This window comes from Castor canadensis, chromosome 8, assembly GCF_047511655.1.
Source record: "Castor canadensis chromosome 8, mCasCan1.hap1v2, whole genome shotgun sequence".
NCBI lineage: Eukaryota > Metazoa > Chordata > Mammalia > Rodentia > Castoridae > Castor > Castor canadensis.
Window position 1 is genome coordinate 89657078 of NC_133393.1, and position 16442 is coordinate 89673519.

Genomic DNA, 16442 nt, shown 5'->3' on the forward strand with positions numbered 1-16442 from the left:
AAACAACTGCCTGTACTCTTCAAAAATGTCAGTGTCTTGGGGCTGGGAGCATAGCTAAGTGGTAGAATGTTTGCCTCACATGTTCAAGACCTTGAATCCAATCCCAGCACTTAAAAAAAAAAAAGTCAATGTCATGAAAATCAAAGAAAGGCTGAGAACCTACTCCAAATTGAAGACTAGAGTCATTAGAACCAAAAGGAACATGCAATCTGAGACTGACTCCTGGGTAAAGAAGAAAAAAAAAAATCTATTACGAACATTAGAGCCGGGTGCCAGTGGCTCACAACTGTAATCCTAGCTACTCAGGGGGCAGAGATCAGGAGGATTGAGGTTTGAAGCCTCAAATTAGTATTAAATCAGTATTAAATTTCCTGAATTGGTTATTGCATTATGCTTGTGTAAAAGAATGCTCTTATTGTTAGAAAACATGCTGAAATATTTAATGATAAAAACAGAATGTTTACAACTTTTAGACAGTTCAGAAAGATACTAGATGTATGTAGCTACACACTGTTTTTTGTTTGTTTTTGTGGGACTGGGGTTTGAATTCAGGGCCTCATGTTTGCAAAGCAGGTGCTTTATCACTTGAGCCACACCTCTAGTCCATTTTGCTCTGGTTATTTTGAAGATGGGGTCTTGCAAACTATTTTCCCAGGTTGGCCTTGAATCACAATCCTCCTGATCTCAACCTCCCAAGTAGCTAGGATTACAAGTGTGAGCCACTAGCACCTGGCTTCTACCGGCATTTTAAAAAGGAATTTATTATTACAGGCATTTTAAAAATAGTAACAGTTTACTGAGATATGACTCACTTACCATAAGGTTCACTCTTTAAAAGTAAAACAGTGGTTTTAGTATATTCCCAAAGTTATATAGTCACCACTATTTAATCCCAGAACATTTTTACCACCCCACCCCCCCCCCAAAAAAAAACATACCTATCAGCAATTACTCTCTCTGGTTTTGTTTTGGGGTGCGTGTGTGTGTGTGGTACTGGGGATCAAGCCTGGGGCCTCACACATTAGCCGAGCACTCTATGTTCCCAATCCATTCCTTTGTATTTTTAAAGGACTGAAAAAGATTTCAAAATATTATCTGTGGAAGCTGGGTGCCAGTGGCTCATGCCTGTAATCCTAGCTACTCAGGAGGCAGAGACCAGGAGGATCACAGTTCAAATAGTTCGAGAGACCCCATCTTGAAAAAAACCCATCACAAAAAAAGGCTAGTGGAGTGGCTCAAGGTGTAGACTCTGAGTTCAAACACCAGTACCACAAAAAAAAAAAAATTAACTATGGATATTACTGACTGATGGAATTATGGGTGGTTGTAATTTTCTTATCTACACATGTCTATATTTTTATACAATAATTCTGTATTATTTATATAAATAAATAAAGGTTATTTTGAAACAATAAGAAAAGATTAAGGAGAAATTAAGGAACCACAAGACTTCCAGTGCTTGGGCTACAGCAACTGCCTCAAAAGCCTGAGGACCTGAGTTCAAACCCCAGTACCGCCAAAAAAAAAAAAATTCCAGGTCTGGATGTTGCTCAGTAGAAGAGCCCCTGTCTAGCATGTACAAGGTTCAATCTCCAGCACTGCAAGGGAAAAAAAAAAAAAAGAATTCCAAAATATATCCACTGCTAAGCTCAAGAATTGTCCCTTGTGTATCATTTGGTTTCCCAACTTCTCCATCCACTATCATCAAAAATCTAAGGGGTAGCAAAGGGATCCAGACATTGCTCATTTCTATTACACATCCCACACTAGTTCTCAGAGGAGAATAAGTTCAGCTCATTCAGCAAACATTGATTGTCTACTTCTGCCGCCTGGCTGGCACTGCACCAGGTACTGTGACTGCCCTGTGGGCTCCAGCTAATCTGGCCTCTGTGCTAGCTGCCAATCAACAAACTCCAAGGGGTGGGGGAGGAAGGACAACAGGTTTGTAAAAGCACTTGGGAGGCTGAGGCAGGAGGCCAGTATGGGTTACATAGCAAAACCCTGTCTCAAAAAAAACCACTGACTTTAACACTAACAGAGGCACCAACTTTCTATATGTGCACAAGGATTCTCCCAGTCCTAGATTGTACATTCCTAGGCAAACAGGACTGTTATCCTTCAGTGAGTCAAGCACCAAATACAAAATAGGTATGCCTGAAAATGTTAGTGTCTATCTTCCTCACTCTCTAGTTTTCTCCCACCCCCCAGGGTCTTGCACAAAGGCAAACAAAAAACATTTGTCAGATCAATCAACTATTTACAGGTAATGAAAATAACACTGTATTCTGTTTACATTTGATTTGCATAAACCAGGAATCCATACTAACGATTTCTTACATTTGCAAAGGCCTTTTTTCCCTACTCAAAGCCTTCTCATTTATTATCTCTTTTGATCCTCACAATGGTACAAGAAATTAGCCAGAACAGGTATTTATTCACTCTCATCTTCAAGATGAAGACTCTTGAGCCAGAGATGGGTTAGCTAATTTGTTCAAGATTACAAAGGTGACATAGGAGCAAATCTAGATGGCTGATTTTCTGACATATAGGCTAGTACCTCTATTTCACTAGATCCTTTTAAATCTGGAGTTTCTCACTACTTCTTTCCATACACAATAATGAACTGCTGCTAAGATAAAGATGTAAACTGAAAATATACAACTATCAGAACACCAGGAGGAAGTACAAAGAAAGATTTTAATAATCTTGAGGCAGCATGACACAAAAACTCAAAAGCCACAGGGAGATTTGACAACATAAAACTTCTAAAGTACTGTGTAAAAAGAGATATAACAACTTTAATAGGTTGTTAAAGATAATTCATGGCACTGGTGTACAGCACAAACTTGTAATCCCAGCACTCAGGAGGTTGAGGCAGGAGGATCTTGAGTTTCAGGCCAGCCTGGGCTATCCTGCAAGACCCTGTCTCAAAAAATGAAAAAGATAAATCACAGCTTTATTCTTCTGACTCATTTATTTTGCTCAATGTTACTCAAAATGTTGTTTGCTCTTCCTGCAATTATTTTTTTCAGGTAAATCCTAAAATCAGCCTATGAGTTGGGGATGTAGTTCAGTGGTGGAAAGCTTGCCTAGCATGCATGAAACCTAGGTTTGATCCCCACCACAAAAAAAAAAAAAAAAAAAAAACCCAATCAGCTTAGGAGCCATGCAAAATCTTGTTCTAACTAAAACTTTTTACTGGTGCTGGGGATCGAACCCAGGGCCTTGTGCATACAAGGCAAGTGCTCTACCACTGGGCTACACCCTTAGCCCTTAATTAGAATGTAATGTAACTTAATCTATAGCAAAAATGGATGTCTTTGCAATGTTCAGTCTTCCTATTCATTCATGGACATGGTAAAAAAAATTTTTTTTTTTGAGGTACTGGGGTTTGAACTCAGGGCCTTCATTTTGAGCCACTCTACCAGCTCTTTTTTTGTGAAGGGTTTTTTCGAGATAGGGTCTCATGGAACTTTTTGCCCGGGCCGGTTTCAAACCTCAATCCTCCTGATCTCTGCCTCTTGAGCATCTAGGATTAGAGGCCTGAGCCACCGGCACCTGGCAGTAAAGTTCTATTTAACTTTCATCACAATAGTAGGATTTTCTCAAAACTATGACTTGTAGTTTCTTGTTACATTTTTTTAAAAGTTTTTTTTTGGCAGTATGGGGGTTTTGAACCCTATACTTCCTCATGCTTGCTAGGCAGGCACTCTCCCACTTGAGCAAATGTACAGTTGAAGTACCTTTCATCTTTTTTTTTTTTTTTTTTTTTTTTGGTACTGGGATTTGAACTCAAGGTCTCATGCTTACTACCACTTGTGCCACTCCACCAATCCTCCTGTTAAATTTTTTCTAGAAATATATTTTACTGCAAATTAAATTATTCTATGACATTTTATAGTTGGTTATTGTTCTTACTCTTCTTTATATAATTTTTGTATGTTAATCTTACATTTAGTCATGTTAAATTCACTAGTTTTAACTAAGTACTTTATATAGTCAATTGTTTCTCTTTGCAAATGAATACATCCTAGGAATATAATGAAACTTTTGTGTGGCTAGCAACTCCACTAGAATATGAGGGTTTGGATTTTTTTGTTTCAGTTTTGTGGATTGAACCCAGGATTTCTGGCATGCTAGGCAAGTGCTCTACCATTGAGTTAAACCCCCAGCCATTATTTTATTTTTGATCTGTAATAGAATATTTGTTTTAATGGTTAATATTCTTCACTTGTTTCTACATTTGAAAGAAATGTTTCAGATTATTTTCTCATACAGTTGGGTAGGTAGCTCAGTGATAGAATGATTGGTTAGCACAAACAATGCCCTCTGTTTGATCCCCAGCATCAAAAGAATTTAAAATTTTTCCCTAAGCATGACTTTTACTCTCAAAAAAAGTTCAAAAGAGAGCTGGGTTTGGTGGTCCATGCCTGTAATCCCACTATTTGGGAGGCTGAGGCAGGAAGATCACCAATTCTTGGCCAGCCTGGGACAAGACCATGTCTTAAGGAAAAAAAAAATGTTAAAAGATAAATTATTTTAAATGCAGATGATAACTGGATAAAGAATTGATGTACATAAAGATAGTATGTGTGTCAAAAAATAAAGAATAGACAAATTTTGGGGGGGTTACTGGAGTTTGCACTTAGGACCTTGCACTTGCTAAGCAGGAGCTTTATCACTTCAGCCATGCCCCCACCTTATCTACTTTTTCTTAATGGGTAAAGAATATGAAAAGGTAATTTACAAAATCAATATTAAAATGGTTAAAAAAAAAAAAAAGCATTAAGTCAGGCGCCAGAGGCTCACACCTATTTGCATACTTGGGAGGTGGATAGAGGGAGGATCATGATTTGTGGTTTGAGGTCAGCCCAGCAAAAAGTTCCCGAGACCTTAGCCTCAACTAATGTCTGGTAGTACGTGACTGTTATCCCAGCCGATGGGACATAAAGCAAGCCCCTATCTCAAAAACAGACAATGCAGTCCAGGGCCGGTGGCTCACGCCTGTAATCCTAGCTACTCAGGAGGCAGAGATCAGTAGAATAGTGGTTCGAAGCCAACCCAGGCAAATACTTCTCGAGACCCTATCTCGAAAAAAAACATCACAAAAAGGGCTGGTGAAGTGGCTCAAGTGTAGGCCCTGAGTTCAAACCCGAATACCGCAAAATAACTAACTAATGCAAAAAGGGCTGGAGGTGTAGTTTAAGTGGTAGAGCGCCTTCCTGAGTTCAAACCTCAGTACAAACAAATAAATGAATTCTCCTAAACTCATAACCTAATACCATCTGCAGTAGAAATCGGGACTTACACGTAATTCGTCATGTGCATTTTAGCAAGATCCCTCCCTATTGGTAAAAGTTGTGGGTAGAAAAGATGGGCTCAATTTTCCAATTTCCTAAAACAGCCTGGTCCAGGGGCCAACCTGCATGGCCAGATCTCCCACAAGACTAGTGAAGGGAATCCTATGGCCTTTTCCAGTGTGGAGGCCAAGGTCAGACCACCTAAATGACAGGGGTGGTAGAGGATAGAAAGTAACAACCAGGCTGGTCTCGGGTGCAGGGACTTCTGCAGGGACATGAGCAGGGTGGCGTCGGACTACTTAGGGAACGGCTTTTGAGAGAGGGCTCACTTTCAGATTGTAGCTGAGTGTACACGGCAGGATTGCACAAGGATTAACTTTTCTCCCAGCTGAATCCCAAAACTGCAGATCTGGGCCCAATGGCAAGTTTACAGAAAGACAAACCCGGCCAAATTAAGTGAAGAAAAAAATCGGGAGTGGAAAAAAAAAATTGACAGTACAAACTGTTCCGGCTTCTACATGAGACTCCAGGCTCAGAAGCAACGGAAGGGAGGGGAACAGCGCTTTTTCAAGGAGTCAAAGCTACCCAACCAGCCCCCAGCGCCTAGCAATATCAGGGCCCTGGTTCCTGCCCTCAGTCAAGATGGCGGTCGAGGCTCTACCGCGCCACAGCGCACGCGCGGCGTTCTGGGCCGCCCTCTTTCTGTCCTCCGCGGACAGCCCCGCCCACCCACCAGCTGCAGCGCACCGCGCGTCCCCAGCCTCACCCCTTTTCTGGCGGCCCCCGCCTGTCCAGGCTCCCGAGCCCGGAAGTGGATGTGGCCGCTCGGCGGAGAGGAGGAGGGGGAGGGAAAAGTGCTTCCGGGGAAACGGGCCCCGGGTTGGTGTTTGTAAACTTGCCTCGGTCCCGGCGGGGGCAGCGGCGGCCGAGGGGGTTGGCACCGTGTGCAGGGGCCTGAAGGAGGCGCCGCGCAACAAGGGAGACAGCTAGAGGCCGCGCCTGGCAGGTAGGCGCACGCCGCAGAGAGCGTAGCGTCGTCCCGGCGGACTGCAGCGCCTCAGCAGCTCGCAGGCCGTGGGCCGCCGCGCGGGAAGGGGGAGGGGAGGGGAGGGGAGAAGGGGCGCGCGGCGAAGGGAGGGGGTTCGGGAAGGGGTGGGCCGCGCGCGTGCCGCCGCGTCCCCGGCTCGGGGGTTTGCTGGAAGTGGATGCGGGCGCGAGCACGCACCTCGCGCGCTGCTCGGCGCTCTCGGGCTCTCCTTGGGGTTGGTGGGTTGATGAGTCCGGCACTGCTGCTGCCTGGCTGGAAGGAAGAGAAGAAGGAAGAAAATGCACAGCGCCGGGCTTCGCCTGCCTGCCTTCCACCTCCGCCGCTAATTTCCGTACCTTCGGGCGGACCCGGAGATCGCACACGTGTGGGCACTGCCAGTCGGTTTTCTGCCTGCCCCTCGAGCGCCCAGCGATGGCCCCCGAGCTGTCCTCCTCCACCCGGGTTCTGCCCGCTTGTGCAGAATGCCGGCTTTGCAGGCCTGCCCACTCGGCACAAAAGCCCCAAAGGGTCCCCGCCCCCTTCTTCCATTCCTAAGATGGCAAATCCAAGCAGTTGCTCTGTTGGCTGAGTTCCACTTAACTTTTGCTCCTGTTGGCTGCTCCTCCTTCCCCAAGAGACCAGTTTCTTCTACTGACCTAGAAAGAAAGCTCTTCTTGACTCATGACCTCTTTTAGCGCCTCACAGAGAGGGCCCAGCAAAAAAAGTTAAACGCGTTACAAGTTGTGTGGCCTGAGGATGTTGCACTTAAGGGCCCCATGTTCTTTTCTGGTTTCAGGTTTCTGGAATAGATCTAGAGCTTCATCAAGAGACGTCAACTGGAAAAGCAAGACTGGCATACTATTCTTTGGACAATAGGTAGAAACTAGACAGAAACCAGGGATTCTTGGAACAACTGTTTTCCCTTTGGAGGACACTACATTCTTTTGGAAGACAAAGGCAGTTCAATATGGCAGCAGGACTGAAAGAACACGAAGGAGCCATTACCGTGATTTGGTGACAGTTCTTCAAAACAACAGTGTCAAGGAGAGCTGGATCAAGCACCTCCTGAACTTTTGAGTTCATTAAGTGAAAAATCAGCATGGCTCAGGTAAAAAGCTCTAGAGTCCTCCTTCAAGACCATTCACTGGGAAGCCTCTTTGCAATGTCACTCTTGAATGCTGCCTTAGTCAAGAATATTGACCAACCCCAGTGAGCCAAGCTCTGTATTAAGCACCAGGGGGAGATCTAGAGGAAGGAAAGGAGACAGGACACAGCCCCTGCGTTCAGGGAGCTTCCAGTCAAATGAAGGAGGTAGGCTATACTGCATCACAGGCACTGATGGGACATTTGCAAAGCAGTTCGTACTCAGTGTACATTTGGTACATGAAGTGCTGAGGGGCATAAGGGAGTGAATAGTATGGTGAATGCTTTGTTTTTTCTTTCAACAGGAATTTATTGAACTCTTGTTATATGCAAGGCATTGTGCTGGGAATACAAAGATGAATAAGATTGTTCTTGTCCCCAGTAAGCTTCCAGACTAGTTGGGGTGGGGGGAAGGGATGGAAAGATGGTTCATGATTTTTGTATGCACGACACCTTGCATAATGGCTGGCTAGTAGTAGACTCTGAATCTGTTGATTGAAGGAATGTGCAATAAGAGAGGTATGTACACTGCAGAGTGATACTTCTGCATGGATGATAAAAGAAAATGAAGCTTAACGGACTTTGCTAGATAAACAAGCAAAGGAGGGCATTCAGACAAGGGGAAGTGTGTGAGTAGGGGCTTAGAAGCATGGGAAAATGATGTTCAAGTACTGCAGGTAGTTTGGTGATCAGGGAGCAAAAAATTTAAATGGGAATCATTAGGGATACTGGGTAGATAATGACAGATGGGGGATTTGTTTCCTGGAGAAGTAAGCCATGTATGACCCAGGGACCTTTTATACTTTGCTAAGGAACTAGACTTTATTCTCTAGTGAATGGGAACGCCCTAAAGGATGTTAATCAGTGTATTTAGAAGATAATTGTCATTGTTGAGATGGCAGATGGATTGGAAGGACAGGATTACCAGATTGCTGTCATAGTCATCTGCGTAGAGAAGCTATGTGCACACATCTCCAGAGCTGCTCTGAGCTTTCTTCCAAGGAACCTCCTCTACCAGTCTCACCAGGATGGCAGCCTGATTATAGTGTAGTTGGCTGTCTTCCAGCTGCTTCTGCATGCGCAGCTTCCTCCTCTCTGTGCAGTGTAGGAACCCTTTGGTTTCTTCTTCCTTTGTTTGCAGCCCACTCCACAGCATCCTGTTCATTCCTCTTCTGAAAGGGCTGCCTCTACTAAGCACTAACTTTGTGCTGGGTATTGCTAAGAATTTTGCATGTTAATTTAATTCTCGTCCAACCTGCGAGGGTAGGCACTATAATAGGCATTTTGCATTTAAGGGAACTGAGGTTTAAAAGACCTAAGATTACACAGCACAAACAGCAGAGCTAAGATTTAACTCCAGACCTTTTACTGCAAAGTCCCTGAAAGTGGGAGAAGTGGTCCCAAGATACACTAATCATTCTGAAAGGAATTTATAAATTTGGGAGTTTGCTGACCAACTATTTCTTAAAAGTTTTTCTTTGCTGAGCGCCAGTGGCTCAAACCTATAATCCTAGCTACTCAAAGGTAGAGATCAGGAGCATCAGGGTTCAAAGCCAGCCCTGGCAAATAATTCAAGAGACCGTATCTGGAAAAAAACCATTACAAAAAAGGGGAGGTAAGCCAGGCGCAGGTGGCTCATGTCTGTAATCCTAGCTACTCGGGATGTGGAGATCAGGAGGATCACAGTTCAAAGCCAGCCCAGGCAAATAGTTTTTGAGACCCTATCTAGAAAAAGCCCTTCACAAAAGGGCTGGTGGAATGGCTCAGGGTGTAGGCCCTGAGTTCAAACCTCAGTACCCCAAAATAAAAATAAAAAAAAAAAGGGCTGGTGGAGTGGCAGTAATGCAAAAAAAAAAAAAAATGTTTTCTTCCAGTAAGAAAAATGTATATTCCTCAAGTCCTGACTAAACAAAGTCAATTCAAAGAATGTAGCAGTGAAAAGAGGTTATTCACAAGTTTCTTCTTCCTTTGTTTGCAGCCCACTCTACAGCATCCTGTTCATTCCTGTTCTGAAAGGGCTGCCTCTGCTAAGCACTAACTTTGTGCTGGGTATTGCTAAGAATTTTGCTTGTGGACATACATGTACTAATACGAATGATTGAATGGTCCACAGAGTCAAGAGAAATTATATATTCAACTCTGTAATCCTTCCAAGTGATTTATTTTTATACCTTCAAAAATTGACAATCTAAATGGAGAAGTAATCTTATAAAATAATACAGTTGGCATTAGTAAGGTCTGCCAGTTAATTAGAAGTGAGCTCTGAAACTGAGGGAGGAGGAAAGCCCCCTTAAGAATCTCCCATTTCAGTGAGTCAGCTGAACAGACCCTCAGCCATTTGCAGTTAAGGCTTAGAAATACCATCAAAGTAACATTAGCCACACATACTATACCTGGCACAGTACTAATGACAAAGTGTTGATATTACTTAATTCAATCTATACTTCAATGCTGAAAGATAACAAAAAGGAATTAGTTCTGGTGAGATGAGTTAGGGAGAACTCTTGAAGGAAGCAAGGCTTGTATGTGATGAGGGCCTTTCCTGGAGAAAAGCAGTTTTACACAGGGTGTGAAAGGTAGTTCAGTAGAGATGGCAGTCTGTTTTTGCCCTGCCCTGCCAGGTGACCTGACACCTCATCTCCTTTCAACTTAGGCAAGTCTCCTGGCTTGTGAAGGCCTAGCAGGTGTGAGTTTGGTTCCCACTGCAGCCAGCAAGAAGATGATGCTGAGCCAGATTGCCAGCAAGCAGGCCGAGAATGGCGAGCGGGCAGGTAGCCCTGATGTGCTGAGGTGCTCGAGTCAGGTACAGCACTTGAGTCCATTGTGGCACCTGGGGGTCGGGTGGCCCAAGCTCTCTGCCAGGAGACACCAAGTTTTGATTCCTTGGAACTTCCGTTTAGGAAAGAGGGGAAAAGGGATCCAGCTGGGAATGAATGAATATGGGTGTTTAGAGAGCTAAGGAAGGTTTTTCTGTACCTACAACTCCTTAAGACCAGAGTACATGAAGAGGAAATAGATGAGTACATTCTCTAAACCTTTGGAACAGGTAGCTTACTCACATTTGTAAATTGTTTATTAGAAAGCATTTGGTTTCTCATCTTGTGTTCTGAGATGGACTGTGAGTTTAAATTTGATTTGTCTTCAAAGGGTCACCGAAAAGACAGTGATAAGTCCCGGAGCCGCAAAGATGATGACAGCTTGGCTGAGACCTCTCATTCAAAAAAAACTGTTAAAAAGGCAGGTAATGGGGTAATCCTCTGACTTGTGCAGTTTGGTAATGGGGGGGATCTTTCACTTTCTTCCCACTGTGACTCTGGAGCTTTCCTTAAAGCTGCAGTCCCTCATAGCCACTGAGTGTGTGTCCCTGATCTCATCCAAAGTCCACGTGGGTAGTTGATGTCTGTCCTTGCTGAACATCGTTGATACAGGTTAGACAGCATAACCACATTGTGCCTTTGTGTCAGGGGCAGGCTGACCCCAGCTCATGTCATACTCAGTGTTGGATGTGACAAGGTAGGCACCTTACCCATTCCATCTCCTTTCCCAGAGGAGCTCTTACCCTTAAGGAATGTGGCAGGTGACAGTACCTTTAGGAAGCATCAAAGAGGTTCTTTGTCCAGAAGTTGGAAGTAGACCCGGAGTAGAATAGTTTCTAGGAAGAGAACAGAGGAATAGCCTCATGACATGCCTGATTGTTGCCCCCAGGTGGTGGTAGTGGAACAAAATGGTTCTTTTCAAGTAAAGATTCCCAAAAATTTTATTTGTGAACACTGCTTTGGAGCCTTTAGGAGCAGTTACCACCTCAAGAGGCACATCCTTATTCACACTGGTAAGTCTCTTGCTTGTATTCAAAGGGGGGAGAATAATCTATAGCTTGCATTCTGTGTTGATATGTAGCTGTCTACTTGGGTTTATGTTCCAACTAGTATTAGAAATGGAAGAAGATAAGTGAATGAGGTAGAGAGACTGCATGGCTCTGGATGTAGTGTCCCTGAGATCAGCAGCTTTAGGGCCCTTCCACATCTACAATAGCTCAGGAGTCTGGGAACATAACTGGAATGTGTTCCCTATCATATCTATCTCCTGACATTCATTTTTCCACCTGGGCCAGGTGAGAAACCGTTTGAGTGTGATATATGTGACATGCGCTTCATCCAGAAATACCACCTGGAACGCCACAAGCGTGTGCACAGTGGCGAAAAGCCTTACCAGTGTGAACGGTGTCATCAGGTAAGCCTTGCATGTCATCCATCCCTGCTATACCCCCTATAAATAAATTTTTCCTTTCAAAGAACCAGAGTTTTATCCCACTCCTCCCTGACAAGGAAGCCAACTGGCATTCCTCTCTACGTTAGAGTTAGCGCCTTATGTCTCCAGCTTTATTCCGCTGATTATGGAGAGAGCTCCATAGAATATCATCAAAATAATAGTATATTAGCCAGGTGCTGGTGGCTCACACCTGTAATCCTAGCTACTCAGGAGGCAGAGATCAGGAAGATCATGGTTCAAAGCCAGCCCAGGCAAATAGTTCACAAGACCCTATGTCAGAAAAACCTATCACAAAAAAGGGCTGCTGGAGTAGCTCAAGGTGAAAGCCCTGAGTTCAAGCCCCAGTATCGTGCCCCCCCCCAAAAAAAATATATATATAAAATAGTATTTCTTGAGCGTTTTCTCTGTGCCAGGCATCTTGAGAACATTCTTTACATAGTCTTTTGTGGGGTAAAGTTTAGTAGTCAAAATTAAGTCCATATATTATCCTCATTTTGCATATGGGGAAATTGAAATTCAGGGAAGTTAAGTTTCCTAGGGACACAGCAGATCAAGGGCAGAGTTGGATTCAGTCCAATTTAAAAGCTCATGCACTTTGAAGGAAGAGATACAATCTTTGCCCTGGGGGTCAGTATGTGATCTGATGAGGACCAAATAAGACAAGAACAAGATGAGAAATGATAGAAGCTAACACTTCCTGATGTTTTGCAGTATCTCAAGCTTTGTTCCATACTTACCTTGAATCTTTAAAACATAAGAATAAAAGTCCCATGAGGGAGCATAGTGTGATGGTGCACACCTATAATACCAATACTTGGGAGACTGAGGCAGGAAGATCATAAGTTGGAGGCTGGCCTGGTCTACATAAAGAGACCCTATCAAAAAAAGTTCAGTGAGGGCATAGACTTTGCCTCTCTGGTTCTCCCCCATCCTCAGGCCCAAGAACTATACCTGCCTTGACATAAATATTTGATGAGGGACTGGGGCTATAGTTGAGTGGTAGAGAGCTTGCCTAACATGTACTAGGCCCTAGGTTCCATCCTTAGCACAGTAAAATAAGTAAGTAAATAAATAATATTTGATGAATATAGTATAGTACCTATACTGTGAATAGGTACTTTCGGCTAACTCATAGATAAGTGGACAGATTCAGGGCAGTTAAATAATTCACTAGGGTCACACAGCCCCAAATGATAAAGCCAGGATTCAGAGTCAGGCACTCTGACTCCAGCACCACTGTGTACTCATGCTGTCTGTGCACATGCTGAGGGGACATAAGATGTGACATGTGCCTTCTGTGTGGGGAAGGAGCTAGTTAACAAATAGCTGAGAATCTCCTCAGACTCTTAACCCTCCTTTTTTCTCAGTGTTTTTCTCGGACAGATCGATTACTCAGACATAAACGGATGTGCCAAGGGTGCCAGTCCAAGACTTCCGACGGGCAGTTTTCACTATAGGTGCAAGGGGCCCTGGGTGGTGGGAGTGATCAGAAGAGTCTACCGAAGAGTGCACCTCCTCTGGTCTGATGGTCCCACCACCACCCCGTCTGAACCTGTCCCCCTCCTGGAGGAGTGGACCCAGGAGACCAGAAGAGTGCATCAGGGGACAGTGGCTCCAGAGCTTCAGCTCTGTAAATAATCTGAGACTTTGAGTATCTCGGGGAAGTTCCTACAGCATTCCTGGGTAGGGAAGCTAGTCCCTGGACCCTTGGCTGAGATCATAGGGTACATAGGGTACAGGACCAAGACTAACATGTGGCTCCCACAACCTTGGACTCCAGCTGGCAGCTGAAATGGAAAAGACTGTGGAAGGGGATTTGTTTGTTCTGTTTTTGTTTTTGTTTACCCAAAATCAATTTCAGCAGGTAAACTGTGGGTGCAGGTAATCTGAGGGCATAAAGTCCTAGTCCAGAGCAGGGACGACTGGTCCAGCCCTCCCCCGAAATTGAGTTTTTAGTTAAAATAGATCCTCAATGTTCCACAGCCCTGCACCTTACCTCCTGTTTGAGGGAGAATAGGACCAGGAATGGCAGCTGAGCTTACTTTGGCCTTCTTATACACTGTAGGGACAAAACAAAAAATGGTGGGAAAAGTACACATGGGCTGTGGATCCAAGAAGAGTGGGCAGTACCTCTTACCTCCTCAAGAAAAGAGGAAGACTTGTGCCCATGGGTGTTGTGATCTCCCATGCTGATGCCACACTGGTACCTAATGGGGTCAGCTCAAGTGCCTTTTGAAGGAGACTTGGGTAAGAGAGGCCCATGAAGCCCTTTCCTTCTCTCTGGGCAATTAGTCTTGGATATGGTTTGTGGCTACCTCACTGTCATTGACTCCTAAAGCCAGACAGAGGTGTTGAGCAGGGAATTGTGGATGTCAGAGTGGGTTCTCTCCTTGTGCTCTCGTAGGAACAACCTAAGATTAGTTCCAAGTTGGCTAACACCTTTTTGAGAAACAAAGGAACTTGTTGACCCCTGACATGACTGTAACATGATAGGAGCCATTCTTCCTGCCCAAGTCTTATCACTGTATTCAGGTAGAGGAGATGGGGCTGTGATCTTTGGTCCCATAGAACAAGATCTTGGCTTCCTTCTTGATGGCCATCCCTGTAAGTAATGGGGAATGAGGGTTGCTACAGAGGAAAGACTGCAGGAAAAAACCTAATGTAGGTTTTATTCTTAACCATACTCTTTGCTCCCCTCTGCTCCAACACCACCACCCTGTCCACCCTCCAAAAAGTGATCAGATGTCTTTTTTGTGTGTGCTATGTGAGTGGTTGTATTTGTATGCTTGGAGAAAATGGTGTATTACTGAGCCAAAACCTTCTTTGGCCCTTAATTTAAGAAAAGATGAGCATAAAACAGCCTCTTCCCACCCTGACCTGAAAGGTGTTTTGAGTCCCAGCAGGAGCTGAGAAACTCAATTAGGGAACAGAAGGGCATTGTTCCAAAAGGGTTTTTGTTTTAGATTGATTCAACAGTCTAGTGGTTAGGGTGTTTCTAACTCAGCTAGGGCTTGTGAACATGGATTTTTCTAAAGTAAAATAAAAACCTTCTTTCTTCCTGCTGAAGGAAGGATCCTTACGGGAAATTCTGGGGTTTGACTGACCCTTTTCCCTCTCTCCCCCTGTGGCCTATCCTGATTCATGGGGGTGGGGGAACATGTCTTAGTAATTGTGGAGACTGGGTGAACCTGAATACTGAGCTGTTGGTGGAGATCTGAGATTGCAACCTCCAAGAAATGTGATTCATTACCCAGAAAATGAGGGAATAGACAGCAGCATAATCCTGGTTATTGCCATTTCCAAGGGGTGAAGGTAGGAATACTTCAGGGAAAAAGGAAGGAGACGTGGCACCCTTCAGCTTTTCCCTGACAGCACCTGAGATTCTTTGGGGAAAATGCTGAGGAAATTTTGCTGCCATGTGTTCTTGTAACTTTCTGCTGACACTCCTATTTTATGTAGTCCAGAACCCTACAAGTAGGGGCATCTTTACATGTGAGCCAGCCCCCTTCCTGTTAACAGGACACTGCTGGGACTGGAATTTTTGTCACTCAACTCTTGGCAGGAGGATATATTGAAAAATCTATCCTCCAAAAAGTGCTTTTGAAAGTAGGAATCACCCTCCCTGCTACTTACAGGTGATCTGTTTGGGATGAGAGTGTGTGTAGAGTTCCATGAGTGATCCATGCCCCTGTGTGTATGAATGTATGTCATAGGTCTGAATGTCCCCAGAAGCCAGGTGTGGTGGTACACACCTGTAATCCCAGCACTTGTAGGGCTAAGGCAGGAGGAGTCTGAGTGTGAGGCCATCCTGGGCTATGTAGCAAAACCCAGTCTCAAAAAGTCAGTTAACAGAATGTACCATGGCTTCTGCAGACCTTTACTTCCTGCCCAGGTGGGAGGAAGGAAGGGAACTTCTACCACAACCACTTCCTTCCAAGGATTGGGTGTGAGGAATACAGGAGCATGTGGTTATTCGGGTGCTGATGTTTTGGGGTAATGGATGTGAAGAAAGATGAGCAAATGGGTGAATTGTGACTGATCTCCCAGAGGCCCCAGAAGTCCCATATTTACCCTAGGAAAACCATAGACTAAGACCACGGCACCACCTGGACCCATTGCACCACCCCTCCATTGCTGGGTTGGAACCTAGCACTGGAAAGATGTGTTTGGAGCGTAGGAAATGGAGATAGGACAGGCGCTCAGAGACCAGCACATGGGCTTGGTTCCTGGGTGTGCTTCTGCTTCAGGCTGTACCAGCCCTGCCCTTCCCAGTACCCCATCTTTTCCATCCACTGCCAGCAGCCTCTTGTCATCACTTAGCTACTGATTGTGCCCCATGGCTTGACATTGGAGGGTTGAAATGAGTGGCATTACCACAGCGTTTAACCCTCTCCCCAGGCACACATTTCCTGTGCTGTGGCCCTGGGGCTTTTATCTTCAATCCCCTTCCTACCCTTTCTCTCCACCTTTTTTTTTTTTTTTAATATACTTATTTTGCTATGGGGGAGGGAACTATCAAATGAACAAGATCACTTTTAAATGGTAGTTTTTATAAGATGTTATAAACTTGTATCTTTTTACCATTAAAGTGCAGTGTATGTTCCTTCGTGATATATTTAGGATATTTAAATAAAAAGAATGGGGCTTTTCTACATTCCATCTCCTATTTGGGAAGACTATCCTTTGGGGAAGCTTTTTCATTG

At 44.4% G+C, this 16442-nt stretch overlaps 2 protein-coding genes and 1 non-coding gene across 12 annotated transcripts in view; 1 reads left to right on the forward strand and 2 right to left on the reverse strand.

Annotated features, from left to right (window-relative positions):
- The window catches only part of Csad (cysteine sulfinic acid decarboxylase), a 25593-nt gene extending 18611 nt beyond the window's left edge, over positions 1-6982 (reverse strand). The window contains exons 1-2 of one of the 5 annotated variants that reach the window (XM_020160253.2): positions 6684-6979; positions 6526-6600 (exon numbers count right to left, since the gene is read on the reverse strand). In XM_020160253.2, the coding sequence (XP_020015842.1) occupies positions 6526-6600; positions 6684-6876 (268 nt within the window). In that variant the 5' untranslated portion in view covers positions 6877-6979. Of the gene's footprint in view, positions 1-6199; positions 6334-6525; positions 6601-6683 lie in introns of those variants that run through there. The other 4 variants (XM_074083464.1, XM_074083463.1, XM_074083461.1 and 1 more) reach the window with 4 other exon arrangements.
- Trnat-ugu (transfer RNA threonine (anticodon UGU)) lies at positions 3197-3271 on the reverse strand. Its single transcript has one exon. It is a non-coding gene; the product is annotated as a tRNA-Thr (tRNA).
- Positions 6168-16393, forward strand: Znf740 (zinc finger protein 740). 6 transcript variants are annotated; one of them, XM_020160255.2, is made up of 7 exons: positions 6168-6306; positions 7124-7638; positions 10124-10273; positions 10618-10707; positions 11176-11299; positions 11582-11700; positions 13107-13339. In XM_020160255.2, exons 2-7 carry the CDS (start codon positions 7630-7632, stop codon positions 13194-13196), a joined length of 582 nt encoding a protein of 193 aa, XP_020015844.1. In that variant the 5' UTR covers positions 6168-6306; positions 7124-7629; the 3' UTR covers positions 13197-13339. The 6 variants fall into 6 exon arrangements, with proteins under 6 accessions (XP_020015844.1, XP_020015843.1, XP_073939573.1 ...); XM_020160254.2 differs by having other exon boundaries at positions 7124-7435; XM_074083472.1 differs by lacking the exon at positions 11176-11299 and having other exon boundaries at positions 13107-16393.
- The last annotated feature ends 49 nt before the right edge of the window (positions 16394-16442 follow it).